This window comes from Salmo salar, chromosome ssa25 (assembly GCF_905237065.1).
Source record: "Salmo salar chromosome ssa25, Ssal_v3.1, whole genome shotgun sequence".
NCBI lineage: Eukaryota > Metazoa > Chordata > Actinopteri > Salmoniformes > Salmonidae > Salmo > Salmo salar.
In genome coordinates, this window is record NC_059466.1 from 28345439 (window position 1) to 28368855 (window position 23417).

Here is a 23417-nt window from a genome sequence, read left to right on the forward strand (position 1 = left end):
TGGAGAACATTGAGAGTGGTGAGGACTTACAGTATGGGAACATTTTAGAAAACGGAATGCTTTCACACCACTCAGCGGTGTTTTCTGCATGTATGTGTGAGCGTGCGTGCCTGCATGCGTGCGTTGCATCAGATCGAGCCGTATCACTGTGCAGTCCAGAAGCGCCACGGAGCCAGAGATGTCAAACACGGTCTCTGTCTCCGACCCAAGAGATGAGAGACGGCATGAGTTCCTCTCTGGGATCCACTCTCTATTGATCCACTCTCTATTGATCCACTCCATATGATGAGGGAGAAGGTATAGACATAACATGGTGACTGTCTGAAAGAAAAATTCTAACAACCGCCCATCCAATAATTCCAGCTACCTGTGTATGCAGAATGGAATCCCCAGTGGAGCAGTAACATAAACATACAGGCCAAGAGAGGAGCAATCAGCGTGGACCACAAAATAAGACAAATAATTATACAAAAACTGCACCGCTTATATACTCTCTCCCTCGCTCTCCCTCTCCTTATTGACCCTCCCTCTCCTTATTGACCCTCCCTCTCCTTATTGACCCTCTTATTGACCCTCCGTCTCCTTATTGACCCTCCCTCTCCTTATTGACCCTCGCTCTCCTTATTGACCCTCGCTCTCCTTATTGACCCTCCCTCTCCTTATTGACCCTCTTATTGACCCTCCCTCTCCTTATTGACCCTCCCTCTCCTTATTGACCCTCCCTCTCCTTATTGACCCTCCCTCTCCTTATTGACCCTCCCTCTCCTTATTGACCCTCTTATTGACCCTCCCTCTCCTTATTGACCCTCCCTCTCCTTATTGACCCTCCCTCTCCTTATTGACCCTCCCTCTCCTTATTGACCCTCCCTCTCCTTATTGACCCTCCCTCTCCTTATTGACCCTCCCTCTCCTTATTGACCCTCCCTCTCCTTATTGACCCTCCCTCTCCTTATTGACCCTCGCTCTCCTTATTGACCCTCGCTCTCCTTATTGACCCTCGCTCTCCTTATTGACCCTCCCTCTCCTTATTGACCCTCGCTCTCCTTATTGACCCTCGCTCTCCTTATTGACCCTCGCTCTCCTTATTGACCCTCCCTCTCCTTATTGACCCTCCCTCTCCTTATTGACCCTCGCTCTCCTTATTGACCCTCCCTCTCCTTATTGACCCTCCCTCTCCTTATTGACCCTCCCTCTCCTTATTGACCCTCCCTCTCCTTATTGACCCTCGCTCTCCTTATTGACCCTCCCTCTCCTTATTGACCCTCCCTCTCCTTATTGACCCTCCCTCTCCTTATTGACCCTCCCTCTCCTTATTGACCCTCGCTCTCCTTATTGACCCTCGCTCTCCTTATTGACCCTCCCTCTCCTTATTGACCCTCCCTCTCCTTATTGACCCTCCCTCTCCTTATTGACCCTCCCTCTCCTTATTGACCCTCCCTCTCCTTATTGACCCTCCCTCTCCTTATTGACCCTCCCTCTCCTTATTGACCCTCCCTCTCCTTATTGACCCTCCCTCTCCTTATTGACCCTCCCTCTCCTTATTGACCCTCCCTCTCCTTATTGACCCTCCCTCTCCTTATTGACCCTCCCTCTCCTTATTGACCCTCCCTCTCCTTATTGACCCTCCCTCTCCTTATTGACCCTCCCTCTCCTTATTGACCCTCCCTCTCCTTATTGACCCTCCCTCTCCTTATTGACCCTCTTATTGACCCTCCCTCTCCTTATTGACCCTCCCTCTCCTTATTGACCCTCCCTCTCCTTATTGACCCTCCGTCTCCTTATTGACCCTCCGTCTCCTTATTGACCCTCCCTCTCCTTATTGACCCTCCCTCTCCTTATTGACCCTCCCTCTCCTTATTGACCCTCCCTCTCCTTATTGACCCTCCCTCTCCTTATTGACCCTCGCTCTCCTTATTGACCCTCCCTCTCCTTATTGACCCTCCCTCTCCTTATTGACCCTCGCTCTCCTTATTGACCCTCGCTCTCCTTATTGACCCTCGCTCTCCTTATTGACCCTCGCTCTCCTTATTGACCCTCGCTCTCCTTATTGACCCTCGCTCTCCTTATTGACCCTCTCCCTCTCCTTTACTGACCCCTCACCCTCTCCTTATTGACCCCCTCTCCTTATTGACCCCCTCTCCTTATTGACCCCTCTCCTATTGACCCCCTCTCCTCTCCCTCTCCTTATTGACCCCCTCTCGCTCTCCCTCTCCTTATTGACCCCCTCTCGCTCTCCCTCTCCTTATTGACCCCCTCTCGCTCTCCCTCTCCTTATTGACCCCCTCTCGCTCTCCCTCTCCTTATTGACCCCCTCTCCTTATTGACCCCCTCTCCCTCTCCTTATTGACCCTCTCCCGCTGCTTATTGACCCCCTCCTTCTCCTTATTGACCGTCTCCTTATTGACCCCCCTACCCCTATTGACCCCCTACCACTCTCCCTATTGACCCCCTCCCCCTCTCCGTATTGACCCCCCCTCTCCATATTGACCCCCCCTCTCCGTATTGACCCCCCCCCTCTCCGTATTGACCCCCCCCTCTCCGTATTGACCCCTCCCTCGCTCTCCCCGTATTGACCCCCTCCTCGCTCTCTCCACGTATTGACCCCTCCCTCGCTCTCTCCACGTATTGACCCCCTCCTCGCTCTCTCCACGTATTGACCCCCCTCCTCGCTCTCTCCCGTATTGACCCCCTCCCTCGCTCTCTCCACGTATTGACCCCCTCCTCGCTCTCTCCCGTATTGACCCCCTCCTCGCTCTCTCCACGTATTGACCCCTCCCTCGCTCTCTCCACGTATTGACCCCTCCCTCGCTCTCTCCACGTATTGACCCCCTCCCTCGCTCTCTCCACGTATTGACCCCCTCCCTCGCTCTCTCCACGTATTGACCCCCTCCCTCGCTCTCTCCACGTATTGACCCTCACTCCCTCCGTATTGACCCTCACTCCCTCCGTATTGACCCTCACTCCCTCCGTATTGACCCTCACTCCCTCCGTATTGACCCTCACTCCCTCCGTATTGACCCTCACTCCCTCCCCCTCTCCTTATTAAATCTCTCTCTCCAAATAGATCCACTTTCTCCCTCTCCATATAGACCCTCTCTCGCTCTCCCTCTCCTTATAGACCCTGCTCTTTCGCCCTCTCCTTATTGAACCTCTCTCCCCCTCTCCTTACTGACACGCACTCTCAAATCAAACTTTATTTGTCACATGCGCTGAATACAACAACTTTAGACCTTACCGTGAAATGCTTATTTACAAGCCCTTTTTAACAGTGCAGTTCAAGAGTTAAGAAAATATTTACCAAATAAATTAAAGTAAAAAAGAATAAAAAGTAACACAAAATAACAATAACAAGCCTATATACAGTTGAAGTCAGAGGTTTACATGCCAAAACTATAGTTTGTTAACTGTAAGTCGGTTAGGACATCTACTTTGTGCATGACACAATTCATTTTTCCTACAATTGTTTACAGACAGATTATTTCACTTAGAATTCACTGTATCACAATTCCAGTGGGTCAGAAGTTTACATACACTAAGTTGACTGTGCCTTTAAACAGCTTGGAAAATTCCAGAAAATGAAGTCATGGCTTTAGAAGCTTCTGATAGGCTAATTGACATCATTTGAGTTAATTGGAGGTGTACATGTGGATGTATTTCAAGGCCTACCTTCAAACTCAGTGCCTCTTTGCTTGACATCATGGGAAAATCAAAAGAAATCAGCCAAGATCTCAGAAAAAAATGTGTAGACCTCAACAAGTCTGGTTCATCCTTGGGAGCAATTGCCAAACGCCTGAAGGTACCACGTTCATCTGTACAAACAATAGTTAGCAAGTATAAACACCATGGGACCACGCAGCCGTCATACCGCTCAGGAAGGAGACGCGTTCTGTCTCCTAGAAATTAACGTACTCTGGTGTGAAAAGTGCAAATCAATCCCAGAACAACAGCAAAGGACCTTGTGAGGATGCTGGAGTAAACAGGTACAAAAGTATCTACAGTAAAACGGGTCCTATATCGACATAACCTGAAAAGCCGCTCAGCAAGGAAGAAGCCACTGCTCCAAAACCGCCATACAAAACCCAGACTGCGGTTTGCAACTGCACATGGGGACAAAGTTCGTACTTTTTGGAGAAATGTCCTCTGATCTGATGAAACAAAAATAGAACTGTTTGGCCATAATGACCATTGTTATGTTTGGAGGAAAAAGGAGGGAGGCTTGCAAGCCGAAGAACACCATCCAAACCGTGAAGCACGGAGGTGGCAGCATCATGTTGTAGGGGTGCTTTGCTGCAGGAGGGACTGGTGCACTTCACAAAATAGATGGCATCATGAGGGTGGAAAATTATGTGGATATATTGAAGTAACATCTCAAGACATCAGTCAGGAAGTTAAAGCTTGGTCGCAAATGGGTCTTCCAAATGGACAATGACCCCAAGCATACTTCCAAAGTTGTGGCAAAATGGCTTAAGGACAACAAAGTCAAGGTATTGGAGTGGCCATCACAAAGCCATGACCTCAATCTTATAGAAAATCTGTGGGCAGAACTGAAAAAGTGTGTGCGAGCAAGGAGACCTACAAACCAAGGCCAATATTCACCCAACTTATTGTAGTAAGCTTGTGTAAGGCTACGCAAAACGTTTGACCCAAGTTAAACAATTTAAAGGCAATGCTACCAAATACTAATTGAGTGTATGTAAACTTCTGACCCACTGGGAATGTGATGAAAGAAATAAAAGCTGAAATAAATCATTCTCTACTATTATTCTGACATTTCACATTCTTAAAATAAAGTGGTGATCCTAACTGACCTAAGACAGGGAAATCTTACTAGGATTAAATGTCAGGAATTGTGAAAAACTGAGTTTAAATGTATTTGGCTAAGGTGTATGTAAACTTCCCACTTCAGGGGGTACCGGTACTGAGTCAGTGTGTGGGGGTACAGGTTAGTTGAGTGTGCGGGGGTTAGTTGAGTGTGCGGGGGTACAAGTTAGTTGAGGTAATTTGTACATGTACAGTAGGTAGGGGTGAAGTGACTATGCATAGATAATAAACAGCGAGTAGCAGCAGTGTACAAAACAAATGGGGGGGGGTCAATGTAAATAGTCCAGTGGCCATTTGATTAATTGTTCAGCAGTCTTATGGCTTGGGGGTAGAAGCTGTTAAGGAGCCTTTTGGTCCTAGACTTGGCGCTCCGGTACCGCTTGCTGTGCGGTAGCAGAGAAAACAGTCTATGACTTGGGTGACTGGAGTCTCTACAATTTTATGGGCCTTCCTCTGACACCGCCTAGTATATAGGTCCTGGATGGCAGGAAGCTTGGCCCCAGTGATGTACTGGACCGTTCGCACTACCCTCTGTAGCGCCTTACGGTCAGATGCCGAGCAGTTGCCATACCAGGCGGTGATGTAACCGGTCAGGATGCTCACGATGGTGCAGCTGTAGAACTTTGAGGATCTGAGGACCCATGCCAAATCTTTTCAGTCTCCTGATGGGGAAAAGGTTTTGTCGTGCCCTCTTCACATCTGTCTTGGTGTGTCTGGACCATGATAGTACGTTGGTGATGTTGACACCAAGGAATTTGAAAAACTCTCGACCCGCTCCACTACAGCCCCGTTGATGTTAATGGGGGCCTGTTTGGCCGTCTTTCCTGTAGTCCACGATCAGCAAGTCTTGCTCACATTGAGGGAGAGGTTGCTGTCCTGGCACCACACTGCCAGTTCTCTGACCTCCTCCCTATAGGCCGTCTCATCGTTGTCGGTGATCAGGCTTACCACTGTCGGTCGTCAGCAAACTTAATGATGGTGTTGGAGTCGTGTTTGACCACGCAGTTGTGGGTGAACAGGGAGTACAGGACTAAGTACACACCCCTGAGTGGCCCCAGTGTTGAGGATCAGCGTGGCAGACGTGTTGTTGCCCACCCTTACCACCTGGGGGCGGCCCGTCAGGAAGTCCAGGATCCAGTTGCAGAGGGAGGCGCCATCCCAGGGTCCTTAGCTCAGTGATGAGTTTCGTAGGCACTATGGTGTTGCACGCTGAGCTGTAGTCAATGAACAGCATTCTTACATCTGTGGATCTGTATCCGGGAGGATGCTGTTGATGTGAGCCATGACCAGCCTTTCAAAACACTTCATGGCTACCGACGTGAGTGCTACGGGGCGGTAGTCATTTAGGCAGGTTACCTTAGCTTCCTTGAGCACAGGGACTATGGTGGTCGGCTTGAAACATGTCGGTATTATAGACTCGGTCAGGGAGAGGGTGAACATGTCAGTGAAGACACCCAGCAGCTGGTCCGCGCATGCTTTGAATACGCTTCCTGGTGATCCGTCTCACGCTCCTAATTGAACCTCTCTCTCTCTCCTTTTCTGTTTCCTTATCGTCTTTCTCTGTGTTTAATCTTTCCATATACCAGGGAGGGCAGGCCTTTCTCTCTGCTATGGAGACGACCTTTCAGCTCCAGATACACAGCAGGCCCATAGTAGGTAGAAGGCATTCCATGACCTTGGCTCCTGACTCCCTCCCTCCCTCCCTGAAACAATGTGTTGTCTGGTGTATGTTAGATGTTATTGTTCTGTGAACACTCATATTAAGCATAGCTTTTTACAACCCCTCATGAAGAGTCATGTGATATGTTTTATGGCTATTATATTTCAAGTGGCTAGTGTGTCGATCTGAAAACCACTACACTGCACTGCAGCTAGCACAGCAGCACAAGCTAACACAATAGAGTAACAAGCAAGCAGGCCAACAGTCACAGTAAAAGCTGCCTGCCTGAATAATAAGAGAACAAAAGCAGCAAAACAAAATCAGCAAACTCAATGACAACAACAGCTGACAGCTCTAAACTGCCTCCATCCCATTAACTTCAAAATAAGACATTTTATTCCACAACTGCCAAAGTTCTATCTAGACAACAAAGAGCCTTTATCCTCTTTCAACCATGATGCAGGCCAGGAACAGAACGATCCTAAAAATAAAGCCTTCCTTTTCATGTGTTCCTGGTGCAGACATGGAGAACATTGTCTATTTCCTGTTTTGACAGCAATATGAAAAGCCACAAATTCAAATGAGATTATCTGCCAGTGTCTCCATGGCGTCTGATAACATTCCTGTCTAGTGGTGTAAAACACATACCCTGGTGCGGTCACTGTGGTGCTCACATCACATTATACTCAGACACACGCCACGCCACGGACTCACGTTAACCTACATCAGCTACCCTCCACCGAGGGTATTTTACATCCTCCCCCTTCAGATGTAGCATTTATATAACTGATTCAATGAATCACTTATTAACTCAGCTTAAATTCAATGAATCACTTATTAACTCAGGTTAAATGATATGACCGTAACCCCACATGAATGCGTGTGGGTTTGTTCTTCTGTGTGTGTCTGTCAGAGATATGACTAATGAATCTCCCTCAGTTGCACGGTGGTGTGAGCACAGAGGAAGAGATTAGAGACAGAGAGTACCGAGTCGGTCGCAGGTTGATGATGCGTACAGCAGGCAGTAAAGAACCAGGCTAGCACTGATATGATGACCTTCTCCCCATCTCGCTCGGTCTCTCTTTCGCACTCTCCCTGTCTCTCTCTACCATCTTCCTCCCCCATCTCTCTCTTTGTCGCTCTCCCTCTCCCCTTCTTTCTCTATGTCTCCCTCTGTCTCTCGATAGCTAGATAGAGCGGGAGTGGAGAGAGATAAAATGAAACAAGTAGTGTCGTGCACCATTCCAATATGTGATCTGAGCGCATTGCACAAACACAGAGACACGATATGCTATTGCTCTGCGGTCCTGCCTGGAGGTTGGAAGCGGTGACATCAGCCCATTGAGAGGCGTCTGTGATGCGTGAAGCCTGACAAGCGTGTCTGTCCTGGGAAACAGTTGGGATCAAACACCTGAGTGTAAACAAGCCCTGGTCCAAATCAGACTACTGCCAACCTTCTGTGCTGCTTATCAAATATCAACTGACATCTAATATACTTAACTCTTCACTGAACCAATACTGCCGCCTTTATAGGGATAACTGTGCAAACAACTTTATAAACCACTGATATTCAGCAACTCTTAGAAACGCCTACATTTTCTTTCTAATCATTGAAAACAAAATGTGCTTCTCACTCAACACAGTCACCTGTTAACTGTAGGTTCAAGTCTTACCTGAGGTTTAAGGAGGTGAGTGACTGTAGGCTGATGATGGTGTCAGGAATGGTCTTGATACAGTTGTGATAGAGGTTCAGCGTTTCCAAGGCAACCAGGTGACACACCTCTAAGGGGACCTCCGCCAAACGATTCCTCGACAGGTCTGAGAGAGAGAGAGAGAGAGAGAGAGAGAGAGAGAGAGAAAATGGGAAGAGACAGATATCACCTGTAGTTATATACTAGTGCCACTAGGTGTCTCTCTCCCTGGCCCAGGACCTCCCCTCCACACAACCCAGTTCAGCCAAGCTATCCAAAGCCTACAGGCTAACACAATAATTCCTGTACTGGCTCCCAGCAGCAAATAACAACATTGATATCAGCTGAGGCCATAATAACAATTAGCCACTGTGTTCAGATTAGCTCCACTCCACTCCTGCCTACTGTTCCAAGGTGATTTAGTGAATTCAACTGGGATGACCTAAAGCACTCAGTCAATATAGAAGCCTGTGTTACATTATGGACACCACAGGGGAAGGAAGTTCTGTTAAAAACACTCAGAGACAAAAGGCTACTCATAGTTGATCTTCCGCTCTAACAAAACAGCTTCAGTGTGACTCAAAGCCCTGCTAGCACTAGTAGCACTGACTGGAAATAATGACTAAGGCCTGGAAAAAACATCACGGTGTGTGTGCACATATGTACTATGTATTTAGAAAGACCAAATACCCACAGTGGTGTCAGTATCATGTAGCATCACTATGACCCCCATCCTACTATGCAGCATGAGTCAGCAACACTATGACCCCCATCCTACTATGCAGCATGACAGTCAGCATCACCATGACCCCCATCCTACTATGCAGCATGACAGTCAGCATCACCATGACCCCCATCCTACTATGCAGCATGACAGTCAGCATCACTATGACCCCCATCCTACTATGCAGCATGACAGTCAGCATCACTATGACCCCCATCCTACTATGCAGCATGACAGTCAGCATCACTATGACCCCCATCCTACTATGCAACATGAGTCAGCAACACTATGACCCCCATCCTACTATGCAGCATGACAGTCAGCATCACCATGACCCCCATCCTACTATGCAGCATGACAGTCAGCATCACCATGACCCCCATCCTACTATGCAGCATGACAGTCAGCATCACCATGACCCCCATCCTACTATACAGCATGACAGTCAGCATCACCATGACCCCCATCCTACTATGCAGCATGAGTCAGCAACACTATGACCCCCATCCTACTATGCAGCATGACAGTCAGCATCACCATGACCCCCATCCTACTATGCAGCATGACAGTCAGCATCACCATGACCCCCATCCTACTATACAGCATGACAGTCAGCATCACCATGACCCCCATCCTACTATACAGCATGACAGTCAGCATCACTATGACCCCCATCCTACTATGCAGCATGACAGTCAGCATCACCATGACCCCCATCCTACTATGCAGCATGACAGTCAGCATCACTATGACCCCCATCCTACTATGCAGCATGACAGTCAGCATCACCATGACCCCCATCCTACTATGCAGCATGACAGTCAGCATCACCATGACCCCCATCCTACTATGCAGCATGAGTCAGCATCACCATCACCCCATCCTACTATACAGCATGAGTCAGCATCACTATGACCCCCATCCTACTATGCAGCATGACAGTCAGCATCACCATGACCCCCATCCTACTATGCAACATGAGTCAGCATCACCATGACCCCCATCCTACTATGCAGCATGACAGTCAGCATCACCACGACCCCCATCCTACTATGCAGCATGACAGTCAGCATCACCATGACCCCCATCCTACTATGCAGCATGACAGTCAGCATCACCATGACCCCCATCCTACTATGCAGCATGAGTCAGCAACACTATGACCCCCATCCTACTATGCAACATGAGTCAGCATCACCATGACCCCCATCCTACTATGCAGCATGACAGTCAGCATCACCATGACCCCCATCCTACTATGCAGCATGACAGTCAGCATCACTATGACCCCCATCCTACTATGCAGCATGACAGTCAGCATCACTATGACCCCCATCCTACTATGCAGCATGACAGACCGATTAAGGCTCAAACTGAGACACATAAATGTGTGCATGCGTGACATTCCATGCAAGGAGACAACCATGTGACTGTGACAAAGTTAAGACCAGCATATCCTGCATCTCGCTGCAATTCACTCTGGTTAGTTTATCTTCAGATTAGGCTAGTTCAGATAGCTTCCATGACAACCCAGACTGTCTGGAGGATGAAGACCTCTAGTATTAGGAGTAGTGTCCTCCTCCTGTCACACACATAATCTTCTCTCTGTGCTACTCTTCTAAAGCTGTGTCCATTCCCCTGCACTGACTCCAGCCAGACTGAAGTGTTGATCCAGAAAGCAAAAAAAGTTTACAGCCCTCTTAACCCCCCCCCTTTCCCTCCCTCGCTCTTTTACAGCCCTCTAAGTGCCTCATATTTCCACTGTACAGCAGCTGAACCACATCTCCCTCAGAAGTGGAGGAGAAATAATATCCCTCCTTCCTCTCCATCGCTTTCCAAGCTCTCCCTCGCTGTCCCAACAGAGTTAGCCATCAACTCTCAGGAGCACTCACTCACTCAGCACGTAGACTAAATACATAGACACAGCTAGGGGTCTAGTTAGTTTAGAGTCATACCTATATACTTACGCGCACCCACAAACATCTGAGAAACCTATTCATACAAGCATGCACACACAGAGGGCCATCAGTCAATGCAGAGCATGCTGGGAAGGGAACTCCACCAGACCCAGTACAGGAAGTGAAGGGAACAACAATCCCCATGGGACAGATTCAAAAAAGGAAAGGGTCACCCATTTTTTATTGGATTTTTGATGTTCTAATTTTTGTTGGGTTTTTGAGCTAGTGCCCAATAGATTCCCATTCACTCCTTGAAGGAGAGTGCTCCTTGTCCCAGAAATCACCCAGAATGCACTGTGTGGTCCATTGACGGATGTCACGGATGCCATTGTGAATGTTAGACTCCACTCTGTAAGGCACATCGATCTGCAGGTTGAACATGATGAGATTGTAGACTCCTAAATAATCCTTGATAATGCCATTTATTTAGGTGATTTTACAGCTAACTATCTACGGTACATGCTGATATTGTCTTTGGTATTATTGTGTGAAGCCCATAGAACGAGCATTGCATTATGGATTTTGTAATAGTCTTGAGCTGCAACAGATTTCCACAACAATTTTCCATGTCGCTACCTAGAAATATATAAATAAATATATACACACACACCATATATATATATATATATATATATATAAATAAATAAATAAATAAATAAATAAAGAGGAGTACCATATGCCATTGCCAAACCAAAAAACATTCCCCTTCACACACACACACACACACAGTGCATGCTCAAGGCCCAAGGGTGAGATGTGTCAGTATTCTACCCCACTGCCCTTTACATGACCCTAAAGTGCTGGGAACCACACACCAATGTTAGGGATGTGAACGTTTCAATTAAATTGGAATCCTTAACGTTAAGAAGATCCCCAACCAAAAATCATTTTTTCCCCCATAAAATTAAAAAGAGACATTTCTAAAATGTTCAACTTCATATTCATCATTTCTAGCACCACCCAAACAGCAGCATGTGAAAATAGTGCGTTTCTATGTTTTGTAGTCAAAAAGATAACGAGGAAGATAAGTGTTTCCAGTGACATCAACCAATCAGTAGACAATTAGTAGGCATTATTGGTTAAAATCACGATGCACACTGATGATGTCATTGAAAACACTTCTCTTCCTCTATCTTTTTTTTCAAGAAAACATAGAAATGCGCCATTTTCATACAGTATGTCGATGTTGGGCTGGAGATGACGAATATGAAGTTGAACAATTTTGAAATGTCCCTTTAAAAATCACAATGCAGTCATCACAATTTTTTTTAAATAAATAAAACCAGAGAGGACGAGGCAAACTTTAGGATACTTTGGTGAATTTGTGAGGGATACAAGACAAGACATGGCGAGATACAGCTTTTTATTGAGAGATACAGCATTCCATTGAGAGATGCAGCTTTTTATTGCCGATAGATAGGCCTAGTACACGGTTCAGACTCGGTCTGCCTGGTGGCTGACCTGCTTATACTGTGCCCTTCCCCTCTCTCTCCCCGTCCCTCGCTAGCTCGCTGTGAAAGATGGAAGTGTTTGTGTTCTCGGAAGTACGGCAACTAATCAGTCTCCTCCGTTCTAAAAATACTGAATCTTAGGAGTCGATTCCTAAGGGAATTGAATTATGACACTCTGAAATGGGAGTCGACGTGCAGTCGAGGTACAGGTTATTTTGTTAAGTCTCCACCACTAAGTCATCGTCGTTAACAGCTGGAAAAATGGCAGAGAAAGGCAAGCGACAGCAGACAAGTCCTATATGGCAGTACTTTAGAAGTTAAATGAGAAGGAAACGCACATTTTGCGAGGTGGAATTGTGGTACAGTAATGGTAGTACAGCAGCAATGCTGAACCATCTGAAAGGGACAAACTGAGACCCAAACCGTTGCTGGCAGCTGCTTGGTGAATTCCCATGGAATTTTATGAATTTTTCTTATTGTAAAAAAAATAGCACAATAATTCCACACACAGGGTTGAGTCTGCAGGGCCATTTTAGCTGATTCTAACAGGCTGTATCCAGATCAGAGTGATGAAGACAATGTACAGTTGATATAAAGTGAGTCGTTTGTTTTTTAAAAAGTAACCAAAAAAAGAAAAACAAGGCAGACAAAAACACAAGTAAAGGTTACGAGAATGAAATATGGCCAAAAGTTTGAGAAACTGCTAGTGTCATGTTTTCAGTTTTGGTGCCAACCTTCCAGAGGCGCAAACGCTTAGTCAAAGCTGTCCCCTATTGCCTCTTACCTCCTGAATACTCTTCTGAACAGGACTAGTAAATCACCTAAATGGCTTTGATGTTCACCCGAGTCCTGTATAGTTCTTGACAACAGCTTAGAATAGACATCAACAGCAACACCAAGAACACCAGAATAATTGTGGGTTACGCAGCAATGTTTATAATGCTTACAAAGCGTGAGGAAAAAAACAACCTCTCTGACTCACACTCATGTGACTGGAGAAACACGCCTTGAACATGCACACAACTCATCCTCTTAAGGCTGCCCGATGCTAAAGGTGCTATGAGAGACAATTCTATCCCTAACCTCTTCAGACAATCCAGTGTCACATTTGAGATTTACTGGAAAGGAGGTTAAACTCACACAGTTCCCATCCCACCAAAGCAGGAACTATGTCCTCCTTACCCAAATAAGCTTAGCAAACTCAAAGCTTTATATTTATTTTTTTACAAATATGAGAACTAGGATGTGTGTGTAGGCCTCGCGGATGTCATGTTTTCAATAGCAATCAACACTGAAGAGCTGAGCATTGAATACAGGTCATTTCCATGTAAAAAGGACCCAAGAGCATCCACATGTAAAGTTCATAGGAGGATGTCAAATGAAAGCTAAGAGTCTTTTCATTCCTTTTTTATTATTATTAAGGCATATATAGATTTTTCTACCATTACTATCCCCCCCAACAAAACAAATAAGCAAAGGCTTTGATTTCTGGTCAAACAGATGGAAAAGGGGTCTTAGAAAACATCTACCAGAAAAAGTCTTAAAAAAGATATTTGAAAAAAAATAATGTTGAATTAATATCAACACATTTAGTTTGAGACATTTTTTGCTGCTGAAATCCCATTACCAAAACCCACATATCCTTAAGATAGTTTCTAATTCCTCTCCCTCATGAGGAGGAAGTATAATGTAATTCACAGAAGTAACAAGTAAAGGTAGACCTATCAAATAGTTTGTGTTTTTACTAGTGATGCACCAATGTGACATTTTTGGCCGATACCGATATCCGATATTTTCCTTGCCAAAAAAAACCTGATGCCGATACTTAAAATTGTAGCAGTCTTTTAAGCATTCTAGTACAGTTAAATAGTTAACACACACACACACACACACACACACACACACACAGCGGTCTAAGGCACTGCATCTCAGTGCAAGAGGTGTCACTACAGTCCCTGGTTCGAATCCAGGCTGTATCACATCCGGCCATGGTTGGGACTCCCATAGGGCAGCGCACAATTGGCCCAGCGTCGACCGGGTTTGGCTTGGGTAGGCCGTCATTGTAAAAAATAATTTGATCTTAACGGACTTGCTTAGTTAAATAAAAGGTTACACACACAAAAAAATATGTTATTTTGTTGGCATTAACATATGTTCCCCATTACCAGTAAAACATAATCAAAACATGAACCTATTTCTTTCACTTACTTGCTATGTTGTTTCGTTGTTCAGTGGTTTCATTCTCAACTAGGATTTCTATGGAACGCCGTTTGGGTCTTTGCATGTCAAAAAATATTCTATTTAACATGTCAAATAGCACTATTTGACGGGTCAAATAAGTTTGTTGACCAATCAGGACCTGAATATGACTGCACCTCACAATAATTTTACGCGTTCATAATTTTTTTACGTAGTTATTACACATTGATTACACGTATTTCATATGTCATAACGATTCATTGATACGTATGCTATGATGCTGGTAAAGTTGTCTCGCGCACCTACAGTGCTGGTCATTAAAAAAAAGTTAGCTAGCTCATGGATGCAAACCCTGTTCAGTGTTCAAACAATTTATAAGAAAGTTCTTATTTGATTTAATGGTGGTCGGACCCATCATTTTGAAGGCAAACCAAACTCCACTATTGTGCCTAATCCTTATTGTGGCTAGCTTCATAACACATAACCCGGTCAGGTCGAGCATCACTAGCCAGATGAAGCTAGCTGGCTGTTATAACGTTAGCTTTGGGCAACAGGGTTAAGTAGCTGGCTGCTATTTATTTTCATGAACTGAAGTTCAATTTCAATAGGCGAACAACAAGTGGCAACCTTGCTAATACTTACTCACAAGGATTCCTAAAATCCTTGCTAAGAATAATGAAAAAGACTGCAGTTTCTACTTGTTTTCAAGCTTGTTGTATTTGTATTGGGGCTAGCTAGGTACCAAGCTAAAGCTAGCTACCCCAGAAGTTACGGCCGAACAAATTATGCTTTATTACCAATGCGGTATTGTAAACACATCGTGAGATTTGACCAAATATGTAGTTACTGCGTTTTGCCTTTGTATGGCAGTATAAATGTCCTGTACTGAAATCTACTGAACTGTACTCCACTGTGCTGTACTGTGCTTTCCAAACTTGTGAAACATAGACATCTATCTGATTGGTTCAGATTTGGTCTGGACCAACCAAATTTGGTCTTGTTTGGGGGCAGAGCTTATTAAAATAATAGCCAGTGTGTAGAATAATATGCAAATCTGCAAAGGAGGATATCGAATATTTCTGCCTTTGTGTCCCTATTTACTGTAGGATGCATCACCATGAAGAGAACGACAATCATATCCATAATTATGCATTTCTGTGTAGTACAGATCAGGGACCCATGATGAAATTCCTTTACTGCAATTCCGTTACCAGGTGTAAATCCACTTCATTTACTGTAGTTCACCAAGAGAGATTTTCAAAGTGTGATGTCATAGCTGACACCCATTCTTTCTGCAGACATTGTTAAATCTTAATTCGGGAGATATTTTGTAAAACATGGACACAAAAAAAAAAAACAGAGGGAGATTTTACCGAAATTCTGTTACCAAACTTTGCATCTGCACAGTTCTTCCAGTAAATGTGTTTTGTTTTCAACTGCTGCTGCTGCTGCTACTACTAGGGCACGGGACTGGTGTGTGTGTGTGTGTGTGTGTGTGTGTGTGTGTGTGTGTGTGTGTGTGTGTGTGTGTGTGTGTGTTTCTGATAAAAGGGTTAGACACGGGAATTTCTCACTGTATGGTGCGAGACCCTGTCATTAGGACCTTGTTTACACCCCCGCCCCAGACGTACAACGACCCGCCCCACAATCATTTGGGCACAACCATATATTAGGTGACTCGTCACAGGGGGGAACCTGAATTACATGTTTTTCAGACTAAATTGCAGCTCTGTATAAACTGTTTCTCCTGCACATGACCTCTGTGGAATAAACAATATGACAGACAGTATGAAAAGGGGAGCACATATGAAGTCACTGTACTCCGCTTGTGTCAACCAACCTCAATCATAAGCATGGCATTCCACCTACACAACATAACATTTCCTCCAAACCCCTCAACACTACTACAACCTACTAACACTATGACTGCAGCATGAGGGCCTACCTTTCAACAGTGTGACAAGCCTCAACCACTTACACACAATATCTTAGGGCTGGGAATTGCCAAGACACAATATTATCACGATACTCAAGATTCTACATATATGCATTGCGATTCGATACTGTGATTTTATTGCGATTTGATGTTCCAAATATATTGCTTACCATGTGTGTATTGCAGAGGAACAAGAGGGAGCCATGAGAAAACAAGTTTTGATCCGTCATGGAAATAAGTGCTGAAAACAAAATTGGCTCCTTATTTAAAAAGCTGGAGAACAAGCTATGAACGAAAGATTTTGGTGCAGGTACTGCCTAGTAGCGCAAAAATAATATTGCCAAAATGATACATTGTCAAAAATAATATCCTGATATGTAACTGTATGGATTTTCCCATCACTACTGTATCTCCCAGCTCCAAACTCTATACTTCTCCAGAAGGTCTCAAAACATATGTTTACACTGTCGTGGAAGGCTTAGGACTGAGTCATGGTCCCCCTACTCTACTGAAAATGTAAACCTCACATCAGTTCCACCACTTTGTTACCGACACTGCGACAAAATGGCCACCACAGGCACATCAAACAACGTCTAGAGCCTAGATGCCTTAAAAAGGCCTGTCAGTTGGCTCCAGTGTCTTCAGAGGCAGAGAAAGTGAGTTTCTGTTCTGCTCCGCCGTTCATGTGGTGCCAGTCCACCGGACTAGTGGTGGCACAGGGGCACAGGTTAGCTCATAACTCACTGGTAAACAAAGGTAGCATTGAGCTGGTTGTCATGGCAGCAGAAATGGCTGAGGCCAGTGATGTTTATGATTCCTGATAAACATTCTCAGGAATACCACATACCAAAGACTGACGTGGGAGAGTGTTAAGAAGAGTTACAGATAGGACAGGGCCTTCCTCCTACTCTCTGACTTGGCTGTGTATCCATAGAGGGCTGCGTGTTCATTATCAGTTCCAGTATGCTCTCAGGACATCCCTCAGCGGCAGGGTTCACTACAGACAGGAACAGACAGGAACGAAAGACATAAACAAGACATGGCGTGACCTTGGCCCTCGCTAGCTCCCTCACACACACAGTCTCACTCTGTTCTCCCCCTCTTTCATTTGGTCTTTATCTCCCTCACTCTTCATATGACTGTGTGGGTCCAACACCATACCCTGACATGGGCCTCCTCCTACAGTGTATCAGCCCTCCCAGGGTTTTCCCATCCTGAGGCCAGCTTCCAAGGAATCCCTCCAAATGAACACTACAACTGAATCAAAACCACAGTGGAATTTAAGAGAATGAGCATGAGAGAAAACCTGCTGACTCTCTTTCTCTCTCTCTCACTCACACACACCCCTGTATCCACATCAACGCTCCCCCACATGACATGAGTCTGACCTCACAGACCAATCACCTGATAGAGTGTGTGACTAAAACAGGAAGACACAGGACGTGTCCATCCATCAGTGTCAACCCTCAACTCTGCTTGTCAGGGGGAAGGAAGGACGCTCCAATGAAACAGCTCAAAAAACACACGCCTTCTGCCATGACTGCAGTCTAATGATTTCTAGTGGGTATTCTGATAATTCATTGTTTCCCTGTTGCTGTGTAGAAGCATCATTGTCAATCAGATGATATCCAGCATCTTAAGGGAGTTAGGGTCTATATCAAGCCTAACAGATTCCACAGCACTCTAAATCACTGCTGCTCTCAATTCCCTCTGCTGGAGGGCCCACTCACTTAAAGACTGTTTCTCTCTCTCTCTCTTTGAGTCCCACTCCAGTCTGGTAGAGGAACAGGCTGGTCATTGAAATCAGCTGAAAGGCTAACATTATCTCAACTGTGGGCCCACTATAGCCCTCACTGGACTCACTGAGGAATCTGGAGAATCAGGAGCACATGGGTTTTCTATAATAATGGGGCCAATTGTGTGACATTGGGATCAACATTTCAAAATGGTTTGAAACAAAAATAAAAAGGATTTTCATGTAGTTCAACATGTGTACTTAAGAGGAATAAATGTGTAAATTTGCATATATTCACATAACTCCACCTACAATATAGGCCTTTCCCCCGTTAAGCAGGGTTCATTGAGACATTGGCAAGTCCAGTTCAAGGACTTTTTGAAGGACCTTAATGTTACACAATTGTATAATTTATATAATTGTACATATAGGGCCTAATATAATCCCCCCCCCCCCCAAAAACAACATGCAAAAAGTGTCAAAAATTAAGGCCATTACCATTAAGAATAATTACATTTTTGGGGGGCCTTGCCAATGCATTGCTATTAGGGATGCACAATATATCGGTGAACATATCGGAATCGGACAATATTGGCTAAAAATGCCAACATCGGTATCGGCCAACGTCTAGTTTAACGCTGATGTGAAAAACAGATGTCAAAGCTGACGTGCATACCTATACAACGTAGGTACATGCTGTAATGACGCCACGTTAAATTTTGCACTACACATGCAGCACAGTATTCCTAACCTAGCCCACAATGTCTGCTGTGTGGACTGAGCAGTCAACAAGTCGAGCAGTCATTTGAAAGAGTAAGACATTTCAAAGACGAAATCCATTAAAGCCAAGATAATGGAATTCAATGCCCTTGACAATCAACCGTTCTCCCATGAAACTGAATGAGATTATATGGTTGCCATGCAGATGCTGCATGGAGATTTCACCGGTAAAACTTAAATAATTATCGCTCACGAATGACAGTGAGAAAATGGAAGGGGGAGCAGAATGGGATACGGTTGTTTAGCTTTGGAAAAGTCACACCCCCCCCCCGGGCGGGAAACCTTTCTGGGTTGCCGCTATACATCGAACCAAGGCACTCAATAACCATGCACTTTCTGGGTTGCCTCTTCAGCATCTGATCCCGTTAGCGGGATCAAAATCCAGCGAAAAATCATATTGCCAATTAGCATTAAAAAAAAATCATAATTTAAAAAAAAAAAAAATAATATATATATTTTTTTTTTATAGATACACCTCTCCTGAATCGACCCACGTCGTCCGATTTCAAAAAGGTTTTACAGGAAAAGCAAATCATTAGATTATATTAGATGAGCCCATCGTAAAAAGCAGCTTCATAGCCATTTTCCGACCAACCACTTGCATCACATATAATCAAAAAACAGCTAAATGCAGCACTAACCTTTTACAAACTTCATCAGATGGCACCCCTAGGACATCATGTTATACAATGCATGCATTCTTTTGTTCAATAAAGGTCATATTTATATATAAAAACAGCATTTTACATCTCTGTCTGACGTTGACTACATAATTTCCCCTCAAAAGCGTCCCGGTAAACAATGCTACATTTCAATAAATTACTATACTATAACGATTTTTTAAATGTATATTGTCAATCTAACATTTATAGATGAATATCTCTTGAGAACACCCGTCATACCAGATTTTAAATTAACTTTACTGGGTAATCACACTTTGCGATAAAAGGAGATGCGATACTCAGAAAATGAGCTAATATACAGAGCTCGGCGCCATCTTGGAAGCAATAGAATGTACCATCTCATCTTGTATAATATTGTCAATAATCGCCTACCTTTAGTTGTCTTCATCAGAAAGCATCCCAGGTCCACAACAGATGTATTTTCGGTCAAAAAGTCCATACTTCACGTTCCATTAACCTGATGTTGGTAGCGTGTCCTATGGCTCTCTCGAGCGCAGCTCTGAAGTTCAGAATAAATGCAATGCTCGCGCATGTAGGTTCGTTCAAACATGTCAAACGTTGTATAAAATAAATCTTCAGGGCCTCTAACACCAAGAGAGCCAATAAGATTCGAGGGGGATGATGTCATGGCCTTTAAAACCGTATCCAAAGGTGGGGGCAGACATGGCCGCCGGCGTCATAATGGTGATGGCCCATCCCCTGTGACCAATTTCAAACTCGTGTCATTCACTGAGTTTTGACTCTATAAGGCTCAAACCACTGTGAAAGGACTGGCGACATCTAGTGGAAGCAATAGGAAGTGCTCAGTGAACCATTGCTCACGGTGTGATTAATAGGCAAAGTGATGAAGTCGAGTCCACAATTCAGAATTACACTTCCTGTTTCAATCGGTCTCGGGGTTTTGACTGCCATATGAGTTCTGTTATACTCACAGACACCATTCAAACAGTTTTAGAAACTTTAGAGTGTTTTCTATCCATATATAATAAGTATATGCATGCCCTATCTTCTGAGTTTGATTAGTAGGCCGTTGAAAATGGGAACGATTTTTTTTCAAAATGCGCTGTGGCGCCCCCTATCCTACGGTATCCTCAAGAGGTTAAGATAGCTGAAGTTTTTAGTGAAGAAAACCCAACCACGGATTAAGTCCAAATCACACGGGTAGTGTTTAATTTTATTTTTTTATGCGCATGAATGAGTGTGTTTACGCTGGAAATAGAATGGATGGGAGTGAATAAGAGAAAACAAATGGCCGTGAGCATCAACTGCGTCACGAGCTGAATTGTGTTTCGGAATTATATATCACATTGTCAATGTCATTCCTTGTCGGTATCACTGTTGCTGACAGACAATTTGATTGATACATTTCAAAGTGCATGGTTATTGAGTGCCTTGGTTCAAATTAATCAAATCTGGTCTAGAGTTTGTGTGGGTCAATTCAATTGTAGAAAGGGAATTCAAGGAATTGTTCTTACTTAGCTACAGTTGAAGTCAGAAGTTTACATACACTTAGGTTGGAGTCATTAAAACTCGTTTTTCAACCACTCCACACATTTCTTGTTAACAAACTATAGTTTTGGCTATTCGGTTAGGACATCTACTTTGTTCATGACACAAGTCATTTTTCCAACAATTGTTTACAGACAGAGTATTTCACTGTATCACAATTCCAGTGGGTCAGAAGTTTACATTCACTAAGTTGACTGTGCCTTTAAACAGCTTGGAAAACTCCAGAAAATGATGTCATGGCTTTATAAAGTTCTGATAGGCTAATTGACATCATTTGAGTCAATTGGCGGTGTACCTGTGGATATATTTCAAGGCCTACCTTCAAACTCAGTGCCTCTTTGCTTGACATCGTGGGAAAAACAAAAGAAATCAGCCAAGACCTCAGAAAAAAAATTGTAGACCTCCACAAGTCTGGTTCATCCTTGGGAGCAATTTCCAAATGCCTGTACAAACAATAGTACGCAAGTATAAACACCATGGGACCACGCAGCCATCATACCACTTAGGAAAGAGACATGTTCTCTCTCCTAGAGATGAACGTACTTTGGTGCGAAAAGTGCAAATCAATCCCAGAACAACAGCAAAGGACCTTGTGAAGATGCTGGAGGAAATGGGTACAAAAGCATCTATATCCACAGTAAAATGAGTCTTATATCGACATAACCTGAAAGACCGCTCAGCAAGGAAGAAGTCACTGCTCCAAAACCGCCATAAAAAAGCCAGACTACGGTTTGCAACTGCACATGGGGACAAAGATCGTACTTTTTGGGGAAATGTCCTCTGGTCTGATGAAACAAAAATAGAACTGTTTGGCCATAATGACCATCGTTATGTTTGGAGGAAAAAGGGGGAGGCTTGCAAGCCAAAGAACACCATCCCAACCAAGAAGCACGGGGGTGGCAGCATCATGTTGTGGGGGTGCTTTGCTGCAGGAGGGACTGGTGCACTTCACAAAATAGATGGCATCATGAGGCTGGAAAATTATGTGGATATATTGAAGCAACATCAAGACATCAGTCAGGAAGTTAAAGCTTTGTCTCAAATGGGTCTTCCAAATGGACATTGACCCCAAGCATACTTCCAAAGTTGTGGCAAAATGGCTTAAGGACAACAAAGTCAAGGTATTGGAGTGGCCATCACAAAGCCCTGACCTCGATCCCTTAGAACATTTTTGGGAAGAACTGAAAAAGCATGTGCGAGCAAGGAGGCCTTCACACCTGACTCAGTTACACCAGCTCTGTCAGTAGGAAGGGGCCAAAATTCACCCAACTTATTGTGGGAAGTTTGTGGACGTCTACCCACTGTAGACTTACCACTGTAGCTCAGTTGGTAGAGCATGGCGCTTGCAATGCCAGGGTTGTGGGTTCGTTTCCCACGGGGGGCCAGTATGTAAAAAAATGTATGTACTCTACTGTAAGTCGCTCTGGATAAGAGCGTCTGCTAAATGACTAAAATGTAAATGTAAATGTTGGGCGATGTTGGCTTTCGCCGACTGGTCGAGCACCGGTACACACTACCAAGTGCGCTATTTTTAAAATGTTGCCCTACCGGAGTTACACAGTAATAGCGTCACTGCTATTAGCTTCACAACATACATACTATTGTACGCCATTTGGGTCTTTGCGTGTCAAAGAAGATACAGTAGCACTGTCAAAGCTGTACAAAAAAGTCTGCAAACAAGCAAACACCGGCCACGAAAGATGTGTTTACAATACCGCGTTGGTAATAAAGCATAATTTGTTCGACCGCAACTTCTGGGGTAGCTAGCTTTAGCTTGGTACCTAGATAGCACCAATTCAACCAGCCTGAAAACAATGACCAGTAGAAACTGCAGTCATTTTCATTATTATTAGCAATGATTTAGGAATCTGTGTAAGTATTAGCTAGGTTAGTTATTAACTTGTTGTTCGCCTATTGAAATTGAACTTCAGTTCATGAAAATAAATCGCAGCCAGCTACTTAACCCTGTTGCCCAAAGCTAACGTTATAAGCAGCCAGTTTGCTTCATCTGGCTAGTGAGGCTCGACCTGACCTGGTTATGTGTTGTGAAGCTTGCCACAATATGAATTAGGCACAATAGTGGAATTTGCAGTTTGCCTTCAAAATAAAAAAAGTATGTCATTGACAGTGCTGCAACTGAATACAAATAGTAGAATTACGCCACACTTTTATTGAGAAGGCTAACAGAAAATCCACTATTGTGGCTAATCCTTATTGTGGCTAGCTTCACATAGATGAGTCCGACCACCATTAAATCAAATAATAACTGT

The 23417-nt window shown here is 44.3% G+C and overlaps 1 protein-coding gene across 6 annotated transcripts in view; it reads right to left on the bottom strand.

The window, feature by feature from the left end:
- LOC106586495 (leucine-rich repeat and calponin homology domain-containing protein 1) overlaps positions 1-23417 on the bottom strand; it is a 100328-nt gene that overhangs the window by 50605 nt on the left and 26306 nt on the right. For all 6 annotated transcript variants that reach the window (XM_014173867.2, XM_014173865.2, XM_014173866.2 and 3 more), the window contains exon 2: positions 8155-8299. In XM_014173867.2, coding sequence (XP_014029342.2) covers positions 8155-8299 — 145 coding nt within the window. The remainder of the gene's footprint in view (positions 1-8154; positions 8300-23417) is intronic.